This window comes from Protopterus annectens, chromosome 1.part1 (assembly GCF_019279795.1).
Source record: "Protopterus annectens isolate FY-2018-M chromosome 1.part1, PAN1.0, whole genome shotgun sequence".
NCBI lineage: Eukaryota > Metazoa > Chordata > Ceratodontiformes > Protopteridae > Protopterus > Protopterus annectens.
Window position 1 is genome coordinate 1348338148 of NC_056726.1, and position 26856 is coordinate 1348365003.

The 26856-nt window shown below is 38.0% G+C and overlaps 1 protein-coding gene across 1 annotated transcript in view; it reads right to left on the reverse strand.

Moving 5' to 3' along the window:
- The window catches only part of ST8SIA5 (ST8 alpha-N-acetyl-neuraminide alpha-2,8-sialyltransferase 5), a 156898-nt gene that overhangs the window by 43281 nt on the left and 86761 nt on the right, over positions 1–26856 (reverse strand). Inside the window, exon 5 of the mRNA XM_044089004.1 lies at positions 18715–18807. Within this exon, the coding sequence (XP_043944939.1) occupies positions 18715–18807 (93 nt within the window). The remainder of the gene's footprint in view (positions 1–18714; positions 18808–26856) is intronic.

Here is a 26856-nt window from a genome sequence, read left to right on the forward strand (position 1 = left end):
AATGTTTCAGAATGTTTTGTCTGACTCCTGTGGCTGTAAATGTTGGCTACACCTAACACATCATTATCCTGCTGCTATATTAATGTGCCTGCTCCCTATTTTGAAGCCTGTCTTGTACGGATTTTTGCATGAAAGTAAGTACCGAGCAATATAGAGTACTGCTAATTCCCATTCTAAGGTCAACACCTTGAGATATAATTACACATGAGAAAATACATTGACAACAGCAGTGCAATTTGGCTTCAAAGAGTAAAAGATAATGGAATCATTATTGTTTTAGGTTTCACAATGTTTGTATGTCTGTATTACTTGTGTCAACAGGTGACCTCGCTTTAAGAATGATGTTGACTCAATTAATTCAGTCATTTAATGTACGTCTGTTCATTAGTGTTTTCACTTGCAAATGTGTTACAACTTTGATTAAACTACAGCAATGCGCAGAGTGCAAATATGAGACAATACAACTGTGCAATCATCCAGACATGAAGTCACAGAAAAGGTTGATTAACGATCCATTGGTGTACAACTGCAAATGTCGATGGCATCCCATAGCGTGAAACATCAATGGCCCTCACATTAATGCAATGTACATGAAGGACAGTATCTAAATTTTAGTAGAGATGTATGTAGTTAAATGTGACAATTATACAGATGTTACATTGTCATGTGCACACATATGCATTTGTTGCACAACCTGTGGTGCACATTACCATCTGGTCTAAACGGTGGATTTTCACATAGTTCAAATGTTCTGTTTCAGTGTGTTAATGTCAGTATTGTCCTCTAGTCTTTGCAAATTATACAGTCCTTGATACATGTTGTAAATAGATAGGTAGAATGTCTGAAGCCCAGCATGGGAAACTTTTGTTTGTGTATGAGAATGTGTGTAATGCTTGTTGCTGTATCCACTTCCCCTAAGAAGAATATATTCAACTATTCACACAGCTCCCTTGTCTCACATTTTACTGAAACATCCTCTCTTTAAAACACTAATAAGGTCATCCTGACAAAAGTGCACTCATCCCCTTAAGAATTAGACTTTTTCTGTAGCACTTGTAACTAATTTTATTTATTTATTTATTTATTTTATTTATTTATTTACATTTTTTGGCCGGGAGTGTCTAACTGGACGTAGGTCCATTTTCAGCAGAGGCCCGGGGAGAAAAGCTCCACAGTTAAAATAGACAGTAGTTACATTAGATTACATAGCGATTAACAATTTAACATAGCAATTAATTACAAACATATTTACAGATGAAGAACATAGTACATCAGTAGACAACTAGAATCTTTATCTGCGAAGTACATAACAGACATTAACAAATGTTACAATAAGAAGTTCCTGCTGTATAAAAAGTACTAGGCTTATGAGCATCTGAGCTTGCTATAATCAAGGTAGTTAGTGGGGTGGAAAGAAAAGTAGTGGTTGGATGGGGTGGGTGATATTAGAGTGAGAGTTGCAAGGGCACAGCCAGCATGTTTTTAGGTGCACTTTTAGTAAAGGTTTGAAGTGGGTGCATGATGGTACGAAGGTAATTGTGGGTGGGAGGGAGTTCCATAATTTGGCTATGGCACAAGAGAATAGTGCTTCACCAGCAGAGTTATTGGCTTTAGTGATCTGCAAGTGATTTTTGTTGCTGGATCTTAGTAGTCTGGTGGTGCGATAGGGTTGGAGTAGATTCTGGAGGGATGGGACATTTAGTGGATGGTTTACTAGTTTGTGGGTGAGTGATAGTTGATACCATTGAAGGAGGTGAGGGAGTTCAAGCCAGCCCAGTTCAGCAAATGAGAGACAGTGGTGACTACGGTAGGATGCCCCTGTGGCGAATTTGGCGATTTTGTTGTAGCAGGTCTCTAGCTTATTTAGATCACATTGCCTTAGGTTGGTATATATTGGAGAGGCATAAAGTAGGGTGGAGATAAGGTGGGAATTTGCTATTGAAATCTTTGCTGCTTTGGTGAGAAGTTGCTTAACACTCCTAGTTTTTTGTGGACTTTTTTTATGGTCATGGATATGTGAATGTCAAATTTTAGTTTATTGTCTATTTCCACTCCTAGCAATTTGATGTGTTCAGTTGGGTATATAGTGGTGTTGTCTTTTGCTGTGATGTTAAAGTGAGAATTGTTTTGAGTATGTTTGGTGGGTTGGAAGATGAGTAGTTTAGTTTTGTTTGGGTTGAGTATTAATTGGGCATCGGATAACCAAGTTTCAACAGAGGAAAAGGCTTCCTGTGTGACTTTTTGCAGTTTGGGTAGGGACTGGGCTGAGCAGATGATGGTTGAGTCATCTGCGTATTGTATGAGTGTGCCATGTTTGGTGGCAGAGGCTAGATTATTGGTGAAAATAGAGAAGAGTAAGGGTCCAAGGATGGATCCTTGGGGAACCCCTATGGAGATAGGTAGTTGGGGAGATATGTCATTCTGCTATACAACGGATTGTTGGCGATCAGACAGGTAACTCTGAAACCAGTTGGTGACTGATTGAGAGAAGGATAGGTTATTGAGGACAGAGATAAAGTTGTTTGTGTGGGACCATGTCAAATGCTTTAGATAGGTCTAGGAAAGTAGCAAAGGAGAGATAGCCATTGTTTTTATGCTGAAGGATAGTATTAGTAAAGGAGAGTAAGGCAGTGGTGGTGTTATGGTTTGGTCAGAAACCATGCTGAGTATTGGAAAGGAGGTTGTTAGTAAGGAGGTAGTCTGAGACCTGATAATGTATGCATCTCTCTAGTATTTTGGAGAGTGGAGAGAGAATAGCTATGGGGCGGTAATTGGTTAGTTCTGTGGAGGGGCTGCCTTTGTGGAGGGGAATTATATGTGATACTTTCCACAGTGTTGGAACGTAACCTTCTGACAGAGATCGGTTAATCAAGATGGATACTGGGTAGGCCAGAGCATCAGCTGCAATTTGTAGGTATTCACTTGGGAGGTTGTCTGCTGCTAATTTGGTGGGCTTAAGTTTAGTTAAGAGTTTTTTATGTTGGAGATAGGTACAGGAGAAAAAGAGAAGGCAGTGGGGAGATTACTAGTTGAAGGTTTGGGTTGGAGGGGAGGGGGGTTGTGTTGTTTAGCTAGTGATAGTATGATTTGTGTAAAGTGTGTGTTGAATGAGGTAGCAATATTTTTGGAGGAGTAAGGGATGTTAGGAGGAGGGGTACTGACTTTACCTGGGTGGAGGATGGAGTTTATGGAGGACCAGAATTGTTTGGGGCTGTGTTGGGAGGAATCTAGAGCAGACTGGTAGTATTGGAATTTGTCCTGTTTTATTAGCTTTTTAACTCTATTGCGTAGTTCTAGGAATTTCTGTCTAGTTGAGGGGGTTTTGGTTTTGAGCAAGTGCTCCCAGGCTTTATCCCTGTTTTTCATTTCTGACTTAGTGGTTTTCTGTAGCCATGGGGAGGGTTGTGCTTTTGTTCTGGAAAGTCTTATGGGGACATGGTAATTAAGGATGCTCAGGAAGGTAGTTTTAAAAAATTCAACTGCGTCATCAAGACTGAGGTACTTTAGGGGATGCCAGTTACATTCTTTGAGGGATGAGATGAATGTGAGTGGGTTAAAGTTTAGATTTTTACGTATTTGACAGTAGATGACAGGTTTAGCTTGGTATGGGTATTTTTTGAGTAGGAATGTTGGGGAGTGATCACTGAGGCTATCTGATAAGCAGCCTGTTATATATGACTGGGGGCTCTTACTGACTAGTATCCAGTCCAGGGTATTGTGCTTGCTGGAGTTTTTATTTATCCTAGTTGGTGACTGGACTAGTTGGGTGAAGCTATCAAGGTTTATATGATGGGTTGGATTGTTGCCAGAACAGGATTACCAGTCAATATTGAAATCACCTAAAATTATTGTTTTTTTAGTGGAGGGATGTTTTGGCCAGGTGGGAAGTAGCATCCAATTATGTCGATGGTTTTGTTTTGGTTTATTTTGAGGTTGGTATATATTATTTCTTCATTGCCTATTTGTGGAGCTGATTATTTTAAGATCTGGATGTTTAGATGCTGTTTAAATATTATAGCTAGACCGCCTCCTTTCGTGTTTGCAGTACACTAAACACCGAAAGTGTGATAAGAAATTTAGGAACACAGGTGGACAGTGGTCTCACCTTCAATAACCACATCGCCACAACAGTCAGGAAATCCTTCTATGTGGCACACCTCATCACTAAGGGATTTTCATCCAGAAAGAAGGAGGTCATTGTCCCACTGTACTCATCCCTCATTAGACCCATTATAGAATACAAAGCCTTGTTTGGTATTTACCTCTCAAGACATCTGCAACAACTGGAAAGGCCGCAGAAATACCTCACTAAAAGAATCACAGGCCTAAAGCAGATGACCTATGCTGGCCGCCTTAAAAAACTCCAGCTATACTCTGTGGCATATCGTCTACTCAGAGGCGATCTCTGCTTAACATACAAGACCATATTAAACCCAGAGCTATTGGACATGCTACACTTAAAGAAATCCCAATCCCTCAGAGCCACACACTCCAGGGATCTAAACCATGTCAGCACAATAAACAAAACATGCTGGAGGGATAGGTTCCTGACTCAGAGAATCCCCAGACTCCGGAATAGACTGCCTATACATGTGAAGCAGAGCGCCCCTTTGGCCCTCTTCAAAAGGAACCTTGACGAATGGCTGGGAAAAAGAAAATTAATCCTGGGGATCACGTCAGTCGCCCTGCTAGACAGGGGTCCAGGGAAGTAAATAGTGTGGGAAGAAATAGCCAGGGAATTGTTATGGCTAGGCTTGTATAGGCCCTAAGGCTGATAGCCAAGTACCAACCTATGAACCTATGAAACACAATGATGAGATCATGCTGACAAAAGTGCACATTCTCCCCTTAACAGTGAGATTTCGCCTGTGGATCTTGCGAATAATACAGGGCTCTCTAGGTTGTGTAACTAGATACATAGAAGGTTTGATTACCAGCTTGGGAAATATAAGTGTGTAGTGCAACATATCATGTGGAGCTTGTGTTTCAGGTACAAGCTGTGATCTTGGATAGTTAGTTCAAAGCCAACCATTACTGTTCAGACTACGTTGTGTCAGTCTGCTTATGACTGCACATTTCAGTAACACTATAATCAAAAACAACTCCTGTGTATATATACAGATATTCCTCTTACAAAAAAGTAATTTCTCATATAGCAATGCTTTTATTCAAAGTAATAATGATGTGTGATTACATTTTCCGTACATAACATGCAGGAAATTTTATTGTCTGGCATGAGGGACTGAGAGGACATTCTATATGTTGTTGACTTAGTACAACAATTACAGGCACACATATCCCTTGCAACAATAACATCATGTAAGGCCTTGGCATACCAACATGTCTAACAATTGTAGTGACACTTCCACTATGATGCATCCATCCTGTACAATATCATGCATTTTCTGTTGCCAAATGCTCATGTGTTCAATATCCACATTCAGTTCCTGTTAGCATTGTTGGTCCTTATACTGCAAGGCATGAATGGCATCCATCACAGTTAAAACATTGTTTGCAACAAGTACATTTCATGTAATAAGTTAGTATAGGTACAGTGTAGCAGTTGTGTTAAGAATTCCGGGTTCATCCACATGTCATTAGTCGGTAGAATCACACAGCTTGTTGTTAAATTCCTGAAAAGGCACCACTGCCCTGATGTTACATAACCAGCATTGCATCTAGTTTTTCCCATTGCACTGATGTTACATAACCACCATTGTATCCACTTACTCTCATTGCACTAATGTTACATAACCAGCATTGTATCCAGTTACTCCCATTGCAGTGACGTTCCATAACCAACATTGTATCTAGTTATTCACATTGCACTGGCGTTACGTAACCACCATTGTATCTAGTTATTCCCATTGCACTGATGTTACATAACCACCATTGTATCCAGTTACTCTCATTGCACTAATGTTACATAACCAGCATTGTATCCAGTTACTCCCATTGCACTGACGTTACATAACCACTATTATATCTAGTTATTCCCATTGCACTGACGTTACATAACCACCATTGTATCTAGTTATTCCCATTGCACTGGCGTTACATAACCACCATTGCATCTAGTTATTCCCATTGCACTGATGTTACATACCCACCATTGTATCTAGTTATTAACATTGCACTGACGTTACATAACCATCATTGTATCTAGTTATTCCAATTGCATTGATGTTACATAACCATCATTATATCTAGTTATTCCCACTGCACTGATGTTACATAACCACCATTTCATCTAGTTATTCCCATAGCACTGACATTACATAACCACCATTGTATCTAGTTATTCCCATTGCACTGATGTTACATAACCACCATTGCATCTAGTTATTCCCATTGCACTGATGTTACATACCCACCATTGTATCTAGTTATTAACATTGCACTGACGTTACATAACCATCATTGTATCTAGTTATTCCAATTGCATTGATGTTACATAACCATCATTATATCTAGTTATTCCCACTGCACTGATGTTACATAACCACCATTTCATCTAGTTATTCCCATAGCACTGACATTACATAACCACCATTGTATCTAGTTATTCCCATTGCACTGATGTTACATAACCACCATTGTTTCTAGTTATTCCCATTGCACTGACGTTACATAACCACCATTGTATCTAGTTATTCCCATTACATTGATATTACATAACCATCATTGTATCTAGTTATTCCCACTGCACTGATGTTACATAACCAACATTTAATCTAGTTATTCCCATTGCACTGACATTACATAATCACCATTGTATATAGTTATTCCCACTGCACTGACATTACATAACCACCACTGTATCTAGTTATTCATTGCACTGATGTTACATACCCCACCATTGTATCTAGTTATTCCCATTGCACTGATGTTATAAAACCACCATTGCGTATAGTTATTCCAATTGCACTGACGTTACATAATTAGCACTGTATCTAGTTATTCCCATTGCACTGATGCTACATAACAACCATTGTATCTAGTTATTCCCATTGCACTGACATTACATAACCACCATTTTATCTAGTTATTCCCATTGCACTGACATTACATAACCACCATTTTATCTAGTTATTCCCATTGCACTAATGTTACATAACCACCATTGTATCTAGTTTTTCGCATTGCACTGACATTACATAACCACAATTGTAGCTAGTTATTCTCATTGCACTGATGTTACATAACCACCATTGTATCTAGTTATTCTCATTGACTGATGTTACATACCCACCATTGTATCTAGTTATTCCCACTGCACTGACGTTACATAACCACCACTGTATCTATTTATTCCCACTGCACTGATGTTACATAACCATCCTTGTATCTAGTTCTTCCCATTACACTGGCGTTACATAACCACCGTTGTATCTAGCTATTTCCACTGCATTGACATTACATAACCACCATTGTATCCAGTTATTCCCATTGCACTGATGTTACATAACCACCATTGTATCTAGTTATTCCCATTGCACTGACGTTACATAACCACCACTGTATCTAGTTATTCCCATTGCACTGACATTACATAACCACCATTGTATCCAGTTATTCCCATTGCACTGATGTTATATAACCACCATTGTATCTAGTTATTCCCATTGCACTGATGTTACATAACCACCATTGTATCCATTTATTCCCATTGCACTGATGTTACATAACCACCACTGCATCTAGTTATTCCTATTGCATTGACGTTACATAACCACCACTGTATCTAGTTATTCCCATTGCACTGATGTTACATAACCAGCATTGCATCTAGTTATTCCCATTGCACTGATGTTACATAACCACCATTGTATCTAGTTATTCCCATTGCAATGATGTTACATACCCACCATTGTATCTAGTTATTCCCATTGCACTGATGCTACATAACCACCATTGCATCTAGTTATTCCCATTGCAGTGACACTACATAACCACCATTGTATCTAGTTATTCCCATTGCATTAATTTTACAAAACCACATTTGTATCTAGTTATTCCCATTGCACTGATGTTACATAACCACCATTGCATCTAGTTATTCCCATTGCACTGATGCTACATAACCACCATTTTATCTAGTTATTCCCATTGCAGTGACATTACATAACCACCATTGTATCTAGTTATTCCTATTGCACTAATGTTACATAACCACCATTGTATCTAGTTATTCTCATTTACTGATGTTACATACCCACCATTGTATCTAGTTATTCCCACTGCACTGACATTACATAACCACCACTGTATCTATTTATTCCCACTGCACTGACGTTACATAACCATCCTTGTATCTAGTTCTTCCCATTACACTAACTTTACATAACCACCGTTGTATCTAGCTATTTCCACTGCATTGACGTTACATAACCATCCTTGTATCTAGTTCTTCCCATTACACTGACTTTACATAACCACCGTTGTATCTAGCTATTTCCACTGCATTGACATTACATAACCACCATTGTATCCAGTTATTCCCATTGCACTGATGTTACATAACCACCATTGTATCTAGTTATTCCCATTGCACTGACGTTACATAACCACCACTGTATCTAGTTATTCCCATTGCACTGACATTACATAACCACCATTGTATCCAGTTATTCCCATTGCACTGATGTTACATAAACACCATTGTATCTAGTTATTCCCATTGCACTGATGTTACATAACCACCATTGTATCCATTTATTCCCATTGCACTGATGTTACATAACCACCACTGCATCTAGTTATTCCCATTGCATTGACGTTACATAACCACCACTGTATCTAGTTATTCCCATTGCACTGATGTTACATAACCAGCATTGCATCTAGTTATTCCCATTGTACTGACGTTACATAACCACCATTGTATCTAGTTATTCCCATTGCAATGATGTTACATACCGACCATTGTATCTAGTTATTCCCATTGCACTGATGCTACATAACCACCATTGTATCTAGTTATTCCCATTGCAGTGACATTACATAACCACCATTGTATCTAGTTATTCCCATTGCACTAATTTTACATAACCACCATTGTATCTAGTTATTCCCATTGCACTGATGTTACATAACCACCATTGTATCCAATTATTCCCATTGCACTGATGCTACATAACCACCATTTTATCTAGTTATTCCCATTGCAGTGACATTACATAACCACCATTGTATCTAGATTTTCCCATTGCACTAATTTTACATAACCACTGTTGTATCTAGTTATTCCCATTGTACTGATGTTACATAACCACCATTGTATCAATTTATTCCCATTGCACTGATGTTACATAACCATCATTGTATCTAGTTATTGCCATTGCACTTGCATTACATAACCACCATTTTATCTAGTTATTCCCATTGCACTGACATTACATAACCACCATTTTATCTAGTTATTCCCATTGCACTAATGTTACATAACCACCATTGTATCTAGCTGTTCCCATTGCACTGACATTACATAACCACCATTGTATCTAGTTACTCCCAGTGCTCTGACATTACATAACCACCATTGTATCTAGTTATTCCCATTGCACTGACATTACATAACCACCATTCTAGCTAGTTATTCCCATTGCACTGACGTTACATAACCACCATTGTATCTAGTTATTCCCATTGCACTGACGTTGCATAACCACCATTATATCTAGTTATTCCCATTGCACTGACATTACATAACCACCATTGTATATAGTTATTCCCATTGCACTGATGTTACATAACCACCATTGCATTTAGTTATTCCCATTGCACTGATGTTACATAACCTCCATTGTATCTAGTTATTCCCACTGCACTGCCATTACTTAACCACCACTGTATCTAGTTATTCCCATTGTACTGATGTTACATAACCACCATTGTATCTAGTTATTCCAATTGCACTACGTTAAAAAAAACACCATTCTATATAGTTATTCCCATTGCACTGTTACATAACCACCATTGTATCTAGTTATAGTTCATAGGTTGGTACTAGGCTATCAGCCCTAGGGCCTATACAAGCCCAGCTATAACAATTCCCTGGCTATTTCTTCCCACACTATTCACTTCTCTGGACCCCTGTCTAGCAGGGTGACTGACGTGATCACCACGGTGAATTTCCTTTCTCCCATCCAATCAAGGTTCCTTTTGAAGACGGCCAAAGAGGCACTCTGCTTGACATGTATGGGGAGTCTATTCCAGAGTCTGGTGAGTCTCTGTGTCAGGAACCTAGCCCTCCAGCATGGTTTGTTTTATTACCATTGCACTGATGTTACATAACCACCATTGTATCTAGTTATTCCCATTGCACTGATGTTACATAACCACCACTGTATCTAGTTATTCCCATTGCACTGATGTTACATAACCACCATTTAATCTAGTTATTCCCATTGCACTGATGTCACATAACCACCATTGTATCTAGTTATTCCCATTGCACTGATGTTACATAGCCACCACTGTATCTAGTTATTCCCACTGCACTGACGTTATATAACCATCATTGTATCTAGTTATTCCCATTGCACTGACTTTACATAACCATTGTATCTAGTTATTTCCATTGCACTGATGTTACATAACCACCATTGTATCTAGTTATTTCCATTGCACTGATGTTACATAACCACCATTATATCGAGTTATTCCCATTGCACTGATGTTACATAACCACCATTGTATCTAGTTATTCCCATTGTACTGACGTTACATAACCACCATTGTATCTTGTTATTCCCATTGTACTGACGTTACTTAACCACCATTATATCTAGTTATTCCCATTGCAATGATGTTACATAACCACCATTGTATCTAGTTATTCCCACTGCACTGACGTTAAATAACCACCATTGTATCTAGTTATTCCCATGGCACTGATGTTACATAACCACAATTGTATCTAGTTATTCCTACTCATTTTTATGTTGGACAATGATATATTATCAGAGGTTGTGATAGCACGGCAGTGAAATCGTTATTTGGGGCATGTCTTGCTGTGACTGCTCCTGTGGCACATGCACTGATTACTCACGTGTATAGCATATCTACTCAGATAGTCTGTGGTTTAATTCAGGGAGAATGTGTGCACTACACAATGGAAACAGATTCTTTATTAAAATAGCATTGATATTGTACTGCTCGCTGATTTGTGTACAGTAACATGTGTTGCTCCTTTTCAAGCAGTCTGACTAGACTTGATTGTTCACATTATATTCATAACTCCTTTCTTAATGTGCACATTCAGTTCAGTTATTTGTGCACTTGCAGTCAATACAGAGATTTGGTGAGAGCTTACTAGAATAGGCAGGTGTGTGAATCTGAAAATAGCTGTCTGTCAGACGGCAATGGATTACACACAGACAATAGTTATGGTACACTCAGACAGCCTCCTTTTACATGCCTCGTCCTATACAGCTGGGCATCCATACCCCTTATGATAGGAAAGTTATTTAAGCCCTTCTTAAGGATGGTCTGCATGACGTGACCAAGATGCATTTTTCTGTGGTGCCCATGATTGTTATGCATATCTCTGATATCTGTCCTAGCTTGTATTCAAAAATGACATGATGCTAATGTTTATTTTCTCATTCATTGCTCACAGGCTTATCTATTCCTAAGATAATTTTGTTCTATATTGCATTTCTTCATCCAGACATTTCTTTATTACTGCAATTGTTTTTGTCACACTATACAGCAGATGAGGATTACATAAATGTTTTTTACTGCATGACACTCTGCCAGATCATTAGAAACTGTGACCGATCCTCTGTTACAGTGCTTTCCTGTGTGCTGCTGCTGTTGAATTGCTTTTATGTTACTGTGATCTGTAAATGATTGTCAGCATACCCAGTATAATGATGTTGGAGAAGTTTGCAAATCAGCAATGGAAAACTTGAAATTATGACACATTATCCAACCTATGTTCTCATTTGTCACTTATATATGTTGTGTGTTATTACATTACCATTTAGCATTTCCATGACTATACAACATTTGCTTATCTATTACGTTTGTAGATGCTAAACCCCCTTCCTGTGAGTGTCACTGACATTTCTTTGCAAAAACATATCCATTTCTGATATGATTCACATTACAGCTGTAAGGTCCTTTTCTTCTTGTGTAAACATGCTGAGGTGGAGAATACAGTAGTGGTATTGACTTGCATACATAAATTCCTTATATATATATATTTATATATATAAATATATATATATATATATATATATATATATATATATATATATATATATATATATATATATATCTTATATGCAATAAGTGCAGTCCCATAATTTATCTTGTATTCTTGCTGCTATCTCAACTCAGCATTTTATTAACATTTATATGACATTTCCACTCGTATTTGTTACACTGCAGCTTTATATCCATATCACATCCTTTGTTAGGATGTCCATTTGTATTTATGTACATAACTCAGCTATTGTCTTTGACACTAATTATGTCAGAAATGTTTCTTTCACACTTCAGCATATATTTGCTTGTAATATACATGAGTACACTTTATCCACTTCCCCTTCCGTGTAAATTAATTATACATTATAAAACAAACACTTGTGTACAATTCACCCATTTCATTTCCCCTCCTTCACTAATCTTTCACTGTATTTGCCCTTAAATATTTCTGGGCTACAGAGCGTGCTTGCATCTGAGTTTCATCTACAGGTCAGCCATTTTGTTTACATTCTATACTCATGCTTGCAAGCACCTTTCCATGACCATGAACACTAGCGCTGGCCAGAAAAGGTGGTTGCAACTGCGTAATAATGACAGGCAGCATATATATTTGATTAGCACTGCTGTTCATTGTAATAACATGCTTAAATTATGCAGGCTTAGTGTGAAACCTACATGATTCTTATTGAATCTTAGGGCTTGTCATTTAAAACAGCTAGTTTGTTGTTGGCATTTACCTCCTTGTCTTGAATGGATGCAGTTATCTTTGTCAGCATTCATTTCAGAGTCACAGTACAGAACTCTTTATCTGTCTCTCAACAAATTAATTTTAGAATTTCACAGGGATCTGTACTTAGTCCTCTTTTATTCTTCTGATCACTGTTTTCCAACAACTTCAGTATTGTTTATGCTGTCCTTGCCAAAACCCCAGGTCTTACCAACAAATTTTTCATTTCTCTTTGATCATAACTCTAGTGTCAGATAAAGTGTTTTCTAGGCATTCCTTTACCTAGTATTTTTGTATTCTGTTCTGTATATGCATATACTTAAACCTTAACAAATCTTTCATTGTATTTGTCATGCTAACATCTTTTATCACTGTAAAATGATACTGTCTAGACTATATACCATGTTATCTATATGTAACTTTCTGTGGAGCTTTTCTCCCCGAGCCTCCGCTGAAAAAGGACTCGTGTCCAGTCAGACTTTCCCAGTAAACAAATGTAAATAAATAAATAAATAATATAATATAATATAGTTATTGTCATAGGCTTCATATCAGAATGCCATCTTAAACTTGTTCATTCTTGGTTTATTACACTGCAATTACTATTAAATGTAAAATTAAAGGCATAGAATTAGATACAATAAATGTTTATATCAAGTTTCTAGGGACTGGTTTGTTTTATCGTCTGTTTACCAATTTACATTTATATGGTTTCATCCCGATCAATATCATATTTTCTACTCACATCTTAATTATGTTAGCACTTGATTGAAAAATAAAAATATCTAGGCACCTGTCTTAGAACCGCTCACTTGTAAACACCTGAAGCAAGAAACATGATAGGTAAGGATTGTCTTCGACCTGTCATTTATTTCAGCAAGGTCTTCCATCAATTGCCACAAACTTCAAACACTACTCAAAGTATGTTGATTTATAGTTAACTAATCTAGGTTTCAACATCGCTATTCAAACTTTGATAAAGCAAGTATTTTACAGATTAAAGTTAGAGCCGGATTATCTTCTTCATTACTGTTATATAAAGTTGTTTATTTCAATGACTGTCCCTTCTTGTCTCATTCATTATTTGAGATTATCCTTTGCCATTTCCTTCAACCTACATATTCTACACTATTCTATAGATTACTTGAAAAGCATTTCTTTAATGGGGACCAGCACTGAAGAGAATATGGTTTACACTTATAAAAATAATTAATTGCAATCTATATTAATTAAGTAATCGAGCTCTTTAAAATTTTAAATTAATCTTACTAACCTTCCTGTACCTATTGTAATATACACTTATAAATGTTGTTTTACTGACATTTTAATTTAACAGCTGAAACTGGCATTTGTGTCTAAGCAACTCAGTTTAAGTAAGTAACTTAATAAATAAAAAAAATCACGTGTAAATATTTGCTGATAGAGCTTTTCTCATAGTGTATTGGTTTAAAATGGACCATATCCAAATTAATCTTCCTTGTTGATGAATGAACAAACAAACACATAAATAATAGTTTTGTTTGCTGGATATTTGTTTAAAAAATAACTGAATTATACCATTCATAAGGACAGACATGGGCTGCATAACTCTGATTACAGTACACAATCCAGTTAGTCCTTCCTGACCAGCAGACAGACCCTCCTGCTCATTCAAACATGTATAACTTCACTCCTGAAAATAAAATGCCCAGAAGCAGTAGAATCAGGACCACAAGGTTGACATTCATTAGGAGAGACAAGGGCTGCCTAACTCTGAATACAGGGTATGTCTTTTTCTAAACTGTTATATAAGAATTACTGCATCTACCTTAAATATATGTACACCATGGCAGAGATTTCAGTATATGAATAGGATACTTTTCATGTGATTTTGGGCTCTCTAACTAGTATGCACACTTAAATGGGACATTAACCATCCTGAGAAATTGGAACTTTTAATACAGCCTAGCTAAGCAAGCAATAATGCCCAACAGGGTGTGTGTTAATGTAAAATTAACGCCCGTTCAAGTGTGTTATGAGGCCTGATGCCATAGGCAGAGGGCCTCTACACCAGGTCTATATTATAATTTCAAAAGTTATAATATCAAACCCACAGCATCGAAGAATGAAAATAGCGAAGCCCCAGAACATCGAAATCTTACCTAGGGCAAGATTTTGGTGGGCCATTCTGTGGCTTCACTATTTCCTCCACTGTGGTGTGAGAGTTATGGACCTTAGGGTTAGGGTGCGGGTTAAGGTAAGTGGATAGTTAGTAATGTATGTATGGTGTAGTGTAGGGTTGGGTTTTGTTAAATGTATGTGTGTGTATTAATTAGTTTGTGTATAGTTTCGTAGGGTATGTGTGCGAAAGTTATGGACCTTAGGGTTATGGTGCGGGTTAAGGTAAGTGGATAGTTAGTTATGTATGTATGGTTTAGTGTAAGGTTGGGTTTTGTTAACTGTATGTGTGTGGTTTATTTATTTTGGTGTGCTTGTGTTGTGTGTATGTTTCTCGGAACAGCAAATTATTTCCCTGTGAAAAAATCTGCTATTCTGAGCGTTCGATGTTATCAATATTCAAAATTCCAAGTTCGAACATATGGTGTTCGATATTTTGGAATTTCGAATATATTATATAGACCTCCTCTACACCTCTGGAAAGGCATTAATTACACATTAACACACACCCTGGAGGGCATTATTGCACTTAGAGAATGGGCTCTCTGTAACATTGTTGTATTTTACTTACTTATTTTTTTAAGTACTATACTATTTTTTTATATATTTTTGATGTAAAACAGTAACTCCTCCTAATGTTTCAAACTTGCTGTAGTATATGTTAATGGTGTTGGAGGAAGCATTTTACATCAAAAATATATAAAAAATAAAACACGTCTTTGTTTTCATTTATATAAATGTATGAATGTGTAGTAAGTGATGGTTTAATTAAGATGTTTCTTGTTTAAAAAAAAGCAGGAATTGAATAATTTATGTAATATTGCTTAGGTTATATGATATCTAGCAACATATGTGAATTATAATGTTTATTATGTTACTATAGTATGATTACTTTCGTATGAATGTAAATTTGCTTATGTCACAAGTGATAATTCAATAAAGGTGTTTGGGAAAAATATAAAAACTTATGTTTAGGTAAGAGGTCGAGAGGCACACTTCTCAACCTCTTGGGACACGAAATCTGGACAAAGTCATAAATAATGGTGGAGCAAAGGCCCAAAAATAGGGACAATTAAATATTGCTTTACAAACAAAGACATTTGATAGAATAACAGGTTTTGCACTAGCATGCATTTTTCTGAAGGGAATGAAATTCAAATGCCTGTCATTATTTTCTGACTTCAATTCTCAATGCTTTACCAGCAGTTTACCAGAAAACCAAATTTTTTGAGGAACATACCAAAAATATGAGGCAAAAATCATTGGACACTCAGCAAAAATCTGTACAGTTGAGAGGTATGTGTATGCAGTCCTCGTAACTGCTTCTTCTGCTACTGCCAGGGATCTCTCTCACTCTTCACACTGTCTCTGTTTCACTCACACAGCCTCTTCTGCTTTCATACATGCATACACTCTCAATCACAGACATATACACACACAGACTTTGTTATTTTAAGTTTCTTTTCTGTTTTACTTTACATTTGCTAAACAGCAAAAATGCTGCTTAGTGTGTGTAAGATAATGGCTCAATTAATCTCACTGTTCACTCTCTCCCTTATACACACATACATAGTCTCTTCTGATTTCACACACACACACACACACACACACACACACACACACACACACACACACACACACACACACATATTCACACACAGAGTCTCTTCTGCTTCCATGCATGCATTCACTCACACATGTAGATATACAGACACACGTATACACTTTTTTCTGTTTATTATATTTTATTTTTACACTCGCTAAATAGCAAAGGTGCTGCTTAGTGAATGTAAAATAATGGCTCATTCGAGCTCACTTTTACTGACATGCACACATGCACTTGCATACACAGAGACATAAATACACAAACACTTTTTTTTTTTTTTTACATTTTACACTCAGTAAACAGCAGTGTGGTGGTGGTGCTGCGGTAGCGTTGTCGCTTCATAGCAAGACGTTGTTCCATTCGATTCTCAGCTAGAGCGTTTTCTGTGTGGAGGCATACGTGAATGGGGCATGCCTTCGTTGAAGGTTGTGCGTCAGGGCTGGTAACCCGGTACGTAAAAATCCAGTACCAATCATTAGCGGACCGGAGTTCCGCTGTGGCGACCCCTAACCGGGAAAAGCCGAAAGACACAAACACTCAGTAAACAGCAGAAGCTCTGCTTAGTGAGCATAAAATAATGGTGGATCTTAGTTTTTTTCTGTTTGAGATCCACGGTATCTTGATATGCTGCCCTGAATCCTAACTAACAAACCCTTGACTATAAATCTAGCAGGAACCCATCCTGACAGCATTAGTGACCACTTGCCTGCTGTTTTATACTAGGGCAACACCAATCTCTTAACAAGACAATAACATATAACCAAGTATACAACCTGACAAACTTTAACATAGATGCCTTCATCTCCTCACTCAGTAATTGGCATATTCTCAAAACCTTGCCTGTAGATGATGCAGTATCACGCTTTAACAAAACCTTTTTAAACATGTTAAATGAAATGGTACCAATTCATACCAAGAGGGTAAAATGAGTTCCAGCACCACAGCTAACAAAAGAAACTAAGCAACTAATTAAATAGAGGCACAAAGCATAGAAACACTGGTACACTAAAAAAATCTCTGTACACTTACCACTACTTTAGACTCATTAGAAACCTAGCCAATCAAAATGATAAACAGACTCACTATTTTAAATTCCAAAATAATCATCTAAAATAATAAAAAAATGTAACTATACCAAACTGTTGAACCACCTCTCTAGTAACAACCTGCTTTCTACAACTCAACATGGATTCCACCCCAGTTAAAGTACAACTTCCACCCTCATCAGCTTCCGCAGTACAATCAACCATAACAGAAATGAAGGCATTTTAGTTTCTACCCTATTCACTGATCTCTCTAAAGTCTTTGACACAGTTTCCCATCACAAACTGCTGTCTACATTTTTCAGTTTCATACATCCCTGTCCTGGTGCCACAACTACTTAAAAAGTAGACAACAAGCCATGAAATGGCAACAAGAACTCTCTTCACCTCTCCCATTTATAGTACATGTCCCACAAGGATCAATATTGGGTCCATCTCTCGTCAACATATTTACAAATAAACTCCATACTGCAACAAACCTGGCATCTATTGTCCAATATGCAGATAACTCTATGCTTATCAGTTCTGCCCCAAACCTCTCCTAAGTGCAAGTACTCACACAACTCTCTTTCTCTACAACAGAATCTTGGCCAGACAACTCACTGGTTTTCCTGAACCTAAACAAAACTAAATTAATGTTCCTTACTCCTAAAACAGCCTCTAAACTAAAATATTCTTATCATACCTATTCATCACCACCTTGACCAAAACTAACAAATACAAACTAGAGACATATTACAATAAAATTGCCAAGTTCAAGACAAACTTATCACATAAGTCCCACCACTGTAAAGCTGTAATGGCCTATATACCCAGTTAATGTTGATATTTCAAGGTAAATGCTTCACTAGAATAAAAACAGAAAAAGAAGAGAAACACAAATTTTCATATCCAGCACTGAGATTTAATATATAGTAACTGATTATTATTTGTATATAAGGCACTAAGAGACCCATTAAGCATACCTTTCATATATTATGCTTGGATTGATTGTCACAATGTCTGTTTTCAGCCCAACATCATTTGCATATTTTTCAGATATAGGAGGTAAGTTGCATCTATATAGGGAAAGAAAATAAACATGATTATAGTTAAGTTGCACATAACACTCGCAGCAGCATTGAGGCATTATCATTTACAAAATGAAGCTTGGTGTGACTGCTGAGTTAGCGGTAATCTAAAACTGACAATTAACTGCAGCTTATCTCTTGAATAACTCACATGCAAATCATTTAAACTCATACTTTCAAGTTACTGTAATGTGCTGTAGCACATCTGTCCTTCTTGTTTTAAAGCCAGCGGAAACAATTAATTTAAACTATATGAACATTTCTTGCAAATACAGTTTCTTACACTTTGGAATGAATAAATGTATGAATTAATGCATACTGTACTTCAGCATATAACCAGTAGATGGTGCCATAACAGCTATTTCTCCCCCCCCCCTCCCCTCTCTCTCTCTCTCTCTCTCTCTCTCTGTCTCTCTCCCTCCCTCTCCCTGTCCTTTCATTTCTGAAACTTATAAATGTGTATTTGTTTTTTTTTTCTTTTTTTTTTTTTTATAGTTTTGGCCACTGCTCAGCTAGAAGCGTATCCAGTGCAAAAATAAATAAACTGTTAATGCAGAAATGCCCACTTGAAACATGCTCATTTACTAATCAGTGGAATTGGTTTGTGCATACATATTACACAGAACAGTTGGCTAACATGTAACTAACTAGTGATTTACCAACTAATGAGCATTATAGAAATGAATATGTAACTAAGTAGTGATTTACCAACCAATGAGCGCTATAGAGTATTTACATAAATTAAACAATCTGAAGTCGATCTCAGATTGCACATGAGTGTTTCAGCATTCATATAGTGCTAAGATAACAGTGCTGACTCACTGATTTTAGGAAGACTCTGACTTCACTTACTGAATGAGCATCCACTAAAATACAGGCAGTATAATGACAGACAAATGGAACTGATTGGTGGAGATAGGGTGAAATGCTTATATGATAGGAATGTACTGGTAGCAACATATGTCTCCTTCCAGGTATGAGAGAGGTTTCAATCTGCACTTGGAGTGGAGCTGATTCAAATTTCTTGAGGATACATTGCACCATAACTTGGGGTTAACTATGGACCTAGGTAATGGGAATAGGATGAGGTCATTAAATTATATGAATAGAAGTAAACAAGAGCATGTGTGTGTATCTCTCTCTTGAAGATGCGAGAAAAGTTTCATTCTAAAGTCAAAAAGAGGCTCAAATGTAAGGAGGAAATGTATCCCATGGTTTTGGGAAACTATGCAAAAGCAATGGACAGAGGTGGTGAGGGAGGTCGCAGGTGGATAAAGGATAGCTACATTGTTTGAAAGGAAATGGAAAAGGTAGATGGTTCTTGGGGATGTTAATTTTTGGGGAGAGGTGGGACTGGGTTGCTATTCAGGAATTTGTAGAGGAATGTTAGAAATAGGAGTTCCAAATCTAAATTATGATTAAACATTTCAGGGTGGATAGCTTCTCTTTGGAGAGGCAGTGCTTGGTATACATATGAGTCTGTCAATGATAACAAAATGTACATTTTGTCTTTGTGCAATTAAACAAATGTAGATTTTCTATGTGAACATTTATTTGTAATCCAAGAACAGTGGTGAAAATGTTACCAAACCAGAGAGTAACACTCTGGGAGTCAAAATGTTATTGACAAAATGTTTCCTTTGTTAGATTCTGATGAATTCCCATATTTTTTGAAGACAAAATGCTGAAAAAATCTACATTAAATGCTTATTTGCCTTTTGTTTTAAGAGTCTTTTATTTGTTGCGATTTTTTTCTTTTGAACCCCAGAACATTTATTAGTATCAGACTGGAGTTCAAGCTGGATGGTATGGTATAAAGGGAAGATCTAAATAAAACAATACCATCAACATAGAGCAAAATGTTGCTTGCAATGAGCAGTGAAGCAGATTACTTGCAAAGATGGTAAACAAGAGGGGTACAAATATATCTCCTTGAAGGGATCCCAAGTGAACAGAGAGGGCTAAAGCATGATTACATCTAGTTTTGACTTGAATTTTCTGTTGGACAAGTAGATGTTGAAGCATGAGATGGTAAATGTATTTATTTAACATTTGTTAGCTGGGGTAAGTCTGACATGGAATGAAGCCAATTTGCAGCAGAGGCCCTGGGAGAAATGCTACAGATACATGTCTTTGAACATGGGAGGAAACCGGAGCACCCAGAAGAAACCCACATGAATGCAGGAGGAAAGGCAGACTCTGCAACGAAGCCACTCCAGCCGAGAATCGAACCCGAGAACCTCTTGCTGTGAGGCGACAACGCTACCACTTCACAGACCTGAAGACAAATAATGCTTTTAGGGTCATGCAGAGGCTGTTAATTAGCTTCATGCTGCAGTCCAGGGTTTGATTCCCTGAGATTCCACCTGCCTACTGTGTGACTCAGAGTAACTTACTTAACCTGAAAATGCTACTGGTTTGCCTCTGAAGTGAGACCTGCTTTACTCAATCAACAAATGAATAAAATAAAATAAAACAAAATAAAGAAAAACAATGACAAGATACTGGCCGTGTTGCTGCTATCATTGTTGGTTAATGATTCAAGGAGTTTTTCTTCTGTCTTAATGGAGTATTTTGTATAAAATGATTTAAAGTTCAGTTGGTTGATTGGAAGAAAAGCTGGGTAGGTGGGTGACTGGGCGGGTGCAATAGGAGGCAGAGAAGAAATAATTAGCTAGTGAATTAAGGAAGACAGGTTGGAGGATTTTGTTATTTTTTTGGTAGACTTCATGGGTTTGTTGATCTCCTTCCATTGTAATTTAGGTTTGGACGGGGTTCTAGTTGCTCGAGTTTCTTTTGTAGTATACAGTATTATATTTCCAGATGGCATTTTTTGGCATAATTTCTAAGCTGACTATATTGCTGCCATTTGTTTGGGTGACTAGCTTTTTTTCCATGTGGCCCAGATTGCATAGCAAGTTTTGAGTACAGCAACTAGGTCTCTGGCAAACCAAGGTTTCTCTGAGCATTTGTTACTATGAAAGCTAACAGAGAAATATTTATCTTTTAACTGAAGTAATATACTGGTAAGGAGAGTCTGCCTAGGTCAAGAGCATGGCAGAATCAAATCCAATCAATGGTGAGGAAATCATTACTGAGAAGCTTGTCTCACCGGGTGATGAATTTATCCCTGAATTCAAATTTGCTCATATTTTGTTGCAGAGCAAGGTTTTTATATGGGTATTAAAGGAGGAGTTTTTCATATTTCTTTTTTTATTTTTAACAGCTTTATTTAATTAGCACTTAAGATACATCAAACATACATTTATATGAAAGAAGTCAAACCATATTAACATATAGCCAGTTGCAAACATTCTACATCACATATATTCTTTCATATATTTATCTTCAATTCAACCTTTCAGATATTGATTGATTACTCCATTCCATTAAACCTCACTCTTCCTCCAAAACATTATTCTAGGTGGACAGTAGTCTCTCCTTTGATAATCACATTGCCACAGTAGTCAGGAAATCCTTCTACATGGCACACCTCATCACAAAAGGTTTCTCATCCAGAAAAAAGAGGTCATTGTTCCCCTCTACTTATCACTCATTAGACCCATTATAGAGTACAACGCCCCTTCTGGTATGTACCTCACAAGACATCTACAACAACTAGAAAGGTCGCAGAAATACCTCACAAAGAGGATTACTGGCCTGAAACAGACCGTCTCAAAAAACTCCAGCTTTACTCAGTTGCACATCACCTACTCAGATGTGATCTCTACCTAACATACAAAGCTATGTCAAACCCAGAGCTGTTGGACATGCTCCACTTAAGGAAATCCCAATCCCTCCGAGCTACAAGCTCTAGGGACATAAACCTTGTCGCCACAATAAAAAGAACATGCTGGAGGGATAGATTCCTGTCCCAGAGACTTCCCATACACTGGAACAAACTACCTATCTATATCAAACAAAGCTCCTCATTAGCACTCTTCAAGAAAAATCTTGATGACTGGATGGGAGATAGGAAATTTACTCCGGGGATCACTTCTGTGGCTCTGCTCGACAGGGGCACAGGAAAATAATTTTCTTGGGTGGCGAATGCCAGGGTACCTTTTTGGCTAGGCTTATATATATAGGCCCTAGGGCCAATAGCCTAGTACCTACCTATGAAACTCTAAATATAATGCAAACAACAATGGGAAAAAAGGACACCGCTGTCTGGTTCTTCTATTTGGACACAGCTTGTCAGAAAGGAACCTTCCCACTTTAATTTTTGCTTCTACTTAACCCTATTATTGTATCAGAGAAGGCAAATGCTACCATTGCTCTACTCATAAAATCCCAGCTTACACTGTCAAATTTCCCAGCTTATTCTGTTGAATGCTTTCTCTGCATTAAGACCCACCAACAATGTGTTGTTGTATGTTTGCCTCCCTTTCACAAAACCACATGAATCCATATCTATCCATTTTGACAATATATTTGCCATCTTTTAACTATTACAGACATAGGCACTTTTTTAAATCATGATTTAACATTGAAATTGTCCAATATGAAGCTGGGTCTGATAGGTTATTACTGTCTTTGGGGTATTACAGCCACCACAACTTTCTTCCAGGATGTTGGTGCTACATCTAAATTTAAAATGCTGCCAAACAAAATCTTCCAAATCTTTATCACTTTCTTCCCCTCCTAGCTTCCAAACTTACCACCTATTCCTGGAGACGTTCCTGCACTTTCATTATGTCACCATTTTTATCTCATGTCCTCCTATCTTAACTGTTAATTGTCTCATTTACCTCAAACTTTGAAATACTTAAGTCTTCCATAAATATTTCAGCATTGTGCTCTTTTCTGATTTCCCCATTTCTCTGCTTTATACAGATTTTCATAACATTTATGAAATATCTCTAACACCTCTACATAATCTCTGGTTATTTTTCTTGTTATAGGTTCCCTTCGCTTGACAATAACACTTTTCACTTTCTGTTGCCTAAGTAATTGTACTAAATGTTCTGCATCACAAAATGACTTTGATCCTCCAGAAAAATATTCTGAAGTTAGTTGGATACAACGTCTTGAAAATCACACCTGCCTCTTGACATTCCCTGACTGCTAGGATACATTTGCTGCTCTTTTGCCTGGTGTACAGTGAATAATCATTTTCCACAAATACTCCACTGTCTCCAATGTTTGATACTTTGCCATTTTGCCACAGTTTTGTCAGAATCAACTCTTTCTGCTGGTATGATTGCATCTTTGCCAACACAGGTCTTGGCTGCTTTCTGTTGGTCATGTTTTGAGCATATACATGATGTGCCCTTTCAGTTAACAAATCCGATTGTGGAATACCACTCCGGTTGCTTATTTGTGCTTTCCTTAAATGAATACAGTCTGACCCTTCTGGTTTCTATAGTACAGGTAAAAATCTCAGGTTTTCCCTGCATGCTCTGTCCTCTAACTCTACCATTTTTTGGAACAGCTCTTCCTGAGCAGTCTTGTACTCAGACAGCCTTTTCTTCATTTCAGCCTCTGATTTTTGCAGTTTTATCAATGCATTGAAATAGCTGTTTAAAGCTTCTTCTATTTTTCCAGCATTTTAATATTTAAGTCGGTATACTCCTTTAGTGTTTCATTTATTTTACTGAACCCTGAGCACAGTTGATTTTTCCTCTAGATAACTGGAAGCCACATCTGCCACCAAAGCTGGAGCTTGAACTGCTTTTTGCTGAAAGCTGCAAGATTCTTCCCAGTCATTGTTTTCTCTTCACCTTTTCTAGTTCAATTTCTTTCTAACTCTCTAAGTTTCTACTTTGCAGGCATACAGACAGTGCACTTACTAGACAATAACTGAATTTACTAAATGTATAGAGCTATTGGCCCCTATCTCAGTTTCATAGTTTCATAGTTTAGTACTAGGCTATCTGCCCTGAGGCATTTGCAAACCTAGCCCTAGAGATGTGGCTTTCGCCACCCCATGTAGTGGTACTAAGGTGTATAGAATAAATTTAGAGTACTGTGCCTTTGTCTAGTAGTGACACATTGAAGACCCCCTTATTTATTAAAATTAGTTTACTGTGCCTCTGTTAAGTAGCGATACAGGGGTGACCCTCGGGGTAAACTTACGATCTCCCATCCACTCGTCAAGATTTGTCTTGAAGAGAGACAGTGAGGGGCTCTGCCTAACATGGACTGGGATTTTGTTCCAGAGTATGGGAAGCCTCTGAGTTATGAATCTGTCTCTCCAGCATGTTCTATTCATGTTTGTACTGAGGTTTAAATCTTTGGCTCTCGTGGTTCTTATGGATTTTGATTTTTTGAGGTGGAGCATGTCCATCAATTCCTGGTTGGACATGGCCTTGTATGTCAGGCACAGATCACCTCTGAGCAGACGGTATGCTACTGAATAGAGCTGGAGTTTCTTTAGCCTGGCAGCATATGACATATGTTGGAAACCCTTGATCCTCTTGGTGAGGTACTTCTGGGGTCTCTCCAGCTGTTGTAAGTGCCGGGTGAGGTACATACCAAATGGGGCATTGTACTCAATCATGGGCCTGATAAGGGAGGAGTATAGGGGCACGATGACCTCCTTTGATCTGGATGTGAACCCCTTCATGATAAGGTGGGCACGGTAGAAAGTCTTTCTAACCACTTTGGCAACGTGGGTGTCAAATGAGAGGTCACTATCAACTTGGGTCCCCAGGTCTCTGATTACTTTTTCGGTACTTAGTGGGTTACTGTCTATGTGATAATTTGTGGGTATTTTATTTTTCCCAAAGGTGATGACTATACATTTCTTGGCATTCAGTTTAAGGCTGTGATTCCGGCACCAGTTGTCCGTTTCGGTAAGGCCTTTCTGTAGGATGCATGTGTCAGCTGGTGTATCGACTATGGCGCCCAGTTTGCAGTCATCTGCGAACTTTGTCAGCCACAACCCTCCCATGTTTGCTTTTACATCTGAGAAGTAAATGCAGAACAAGAGGGGTCCCAGGACAGAGCCCTGTGGAACACCACTTGTGACTGGCTTTGAGTCTGACATGGCTCCCGCAATCTTGAATTTGTGAGTTCTGTTCTTTAGCCAGTTTGCAACCCATCTTGTGACATATGGATTTACTTTTAAGCTGTTTAGCTTTTCTATGATCCCCGAGTGGAGTATTGTGTCGAAGGCTTTAGCCAAGTCCAGGTAGGCTGTATGGACTGCCTTGCCCTCATCAATGGCTCTAGTGACTGTTTCGAAAAAGTCAACCAGGTTCAAATAGCAGGATCTACCTTTTACAAAGCCGAACTGGGTGGGATCAAGCGTCTGTAGGTCCCCAATGTTGTTGTTTATGAGTTCCATAATAATTCTTTCCATAGCTTTGCAAACCAGGCTGGTCAAGCTTATGGGGCGGTAGTTCCCAGGGTCTGTAGTGGAGCCTCCCTTGTGAAGTGGTACCACTGTTGCTGTACGCCAGTGTTCAGGTACATATCCTGTAGTAAGGCTAAGGTTAAATAACATTTTTATATGCGGGTTTAATTCCTCTTGGAGTTCATGTATCACGCAGCCGGGGATACCATCAGGTCCCACAGATGCTGTGTTTTTTGCTTTTCTGAGGGCGGTTCTCACCTGGACATCAGAGATGACAGGGAGGTTACATTCAGCTGGGATGAGTATTTCTTCTTTTGGAGGTGATGGAGGAGAAATTTGCACTGAACCTGTCTGCCAGAATGTTGGCAATATCTGTGGGTTCGGTAAATTTTTTGTCGTTGTGTACTAACTCTGAGCATATCTGAGTGTTTCCGCCCAGGTTTCTAACATAACTGAAGAATGCCTTGTGGTTATCTTTAGTGTCCTTGGCGATTTTTCTCTCAAAGTTGGCCTTGGATATTTTTATGAGAGAACGTAGCTTTCTACTAGTGCTGATCAGAGATGCCTTCCCTTTATGGGATTTTGCTCTGTCTTGCAGTAGCTTCCTTGTTTTGTTATACAATTTGTTTATGGCTGGGGTCCACCAGACAGGACGCTTTCCTTTGGTGGAGAGGGTCTTGGTTTTATTTGGGATTGCACGATCCATGCATTCTTGGAGATGTCCGTAGAAAGCATTT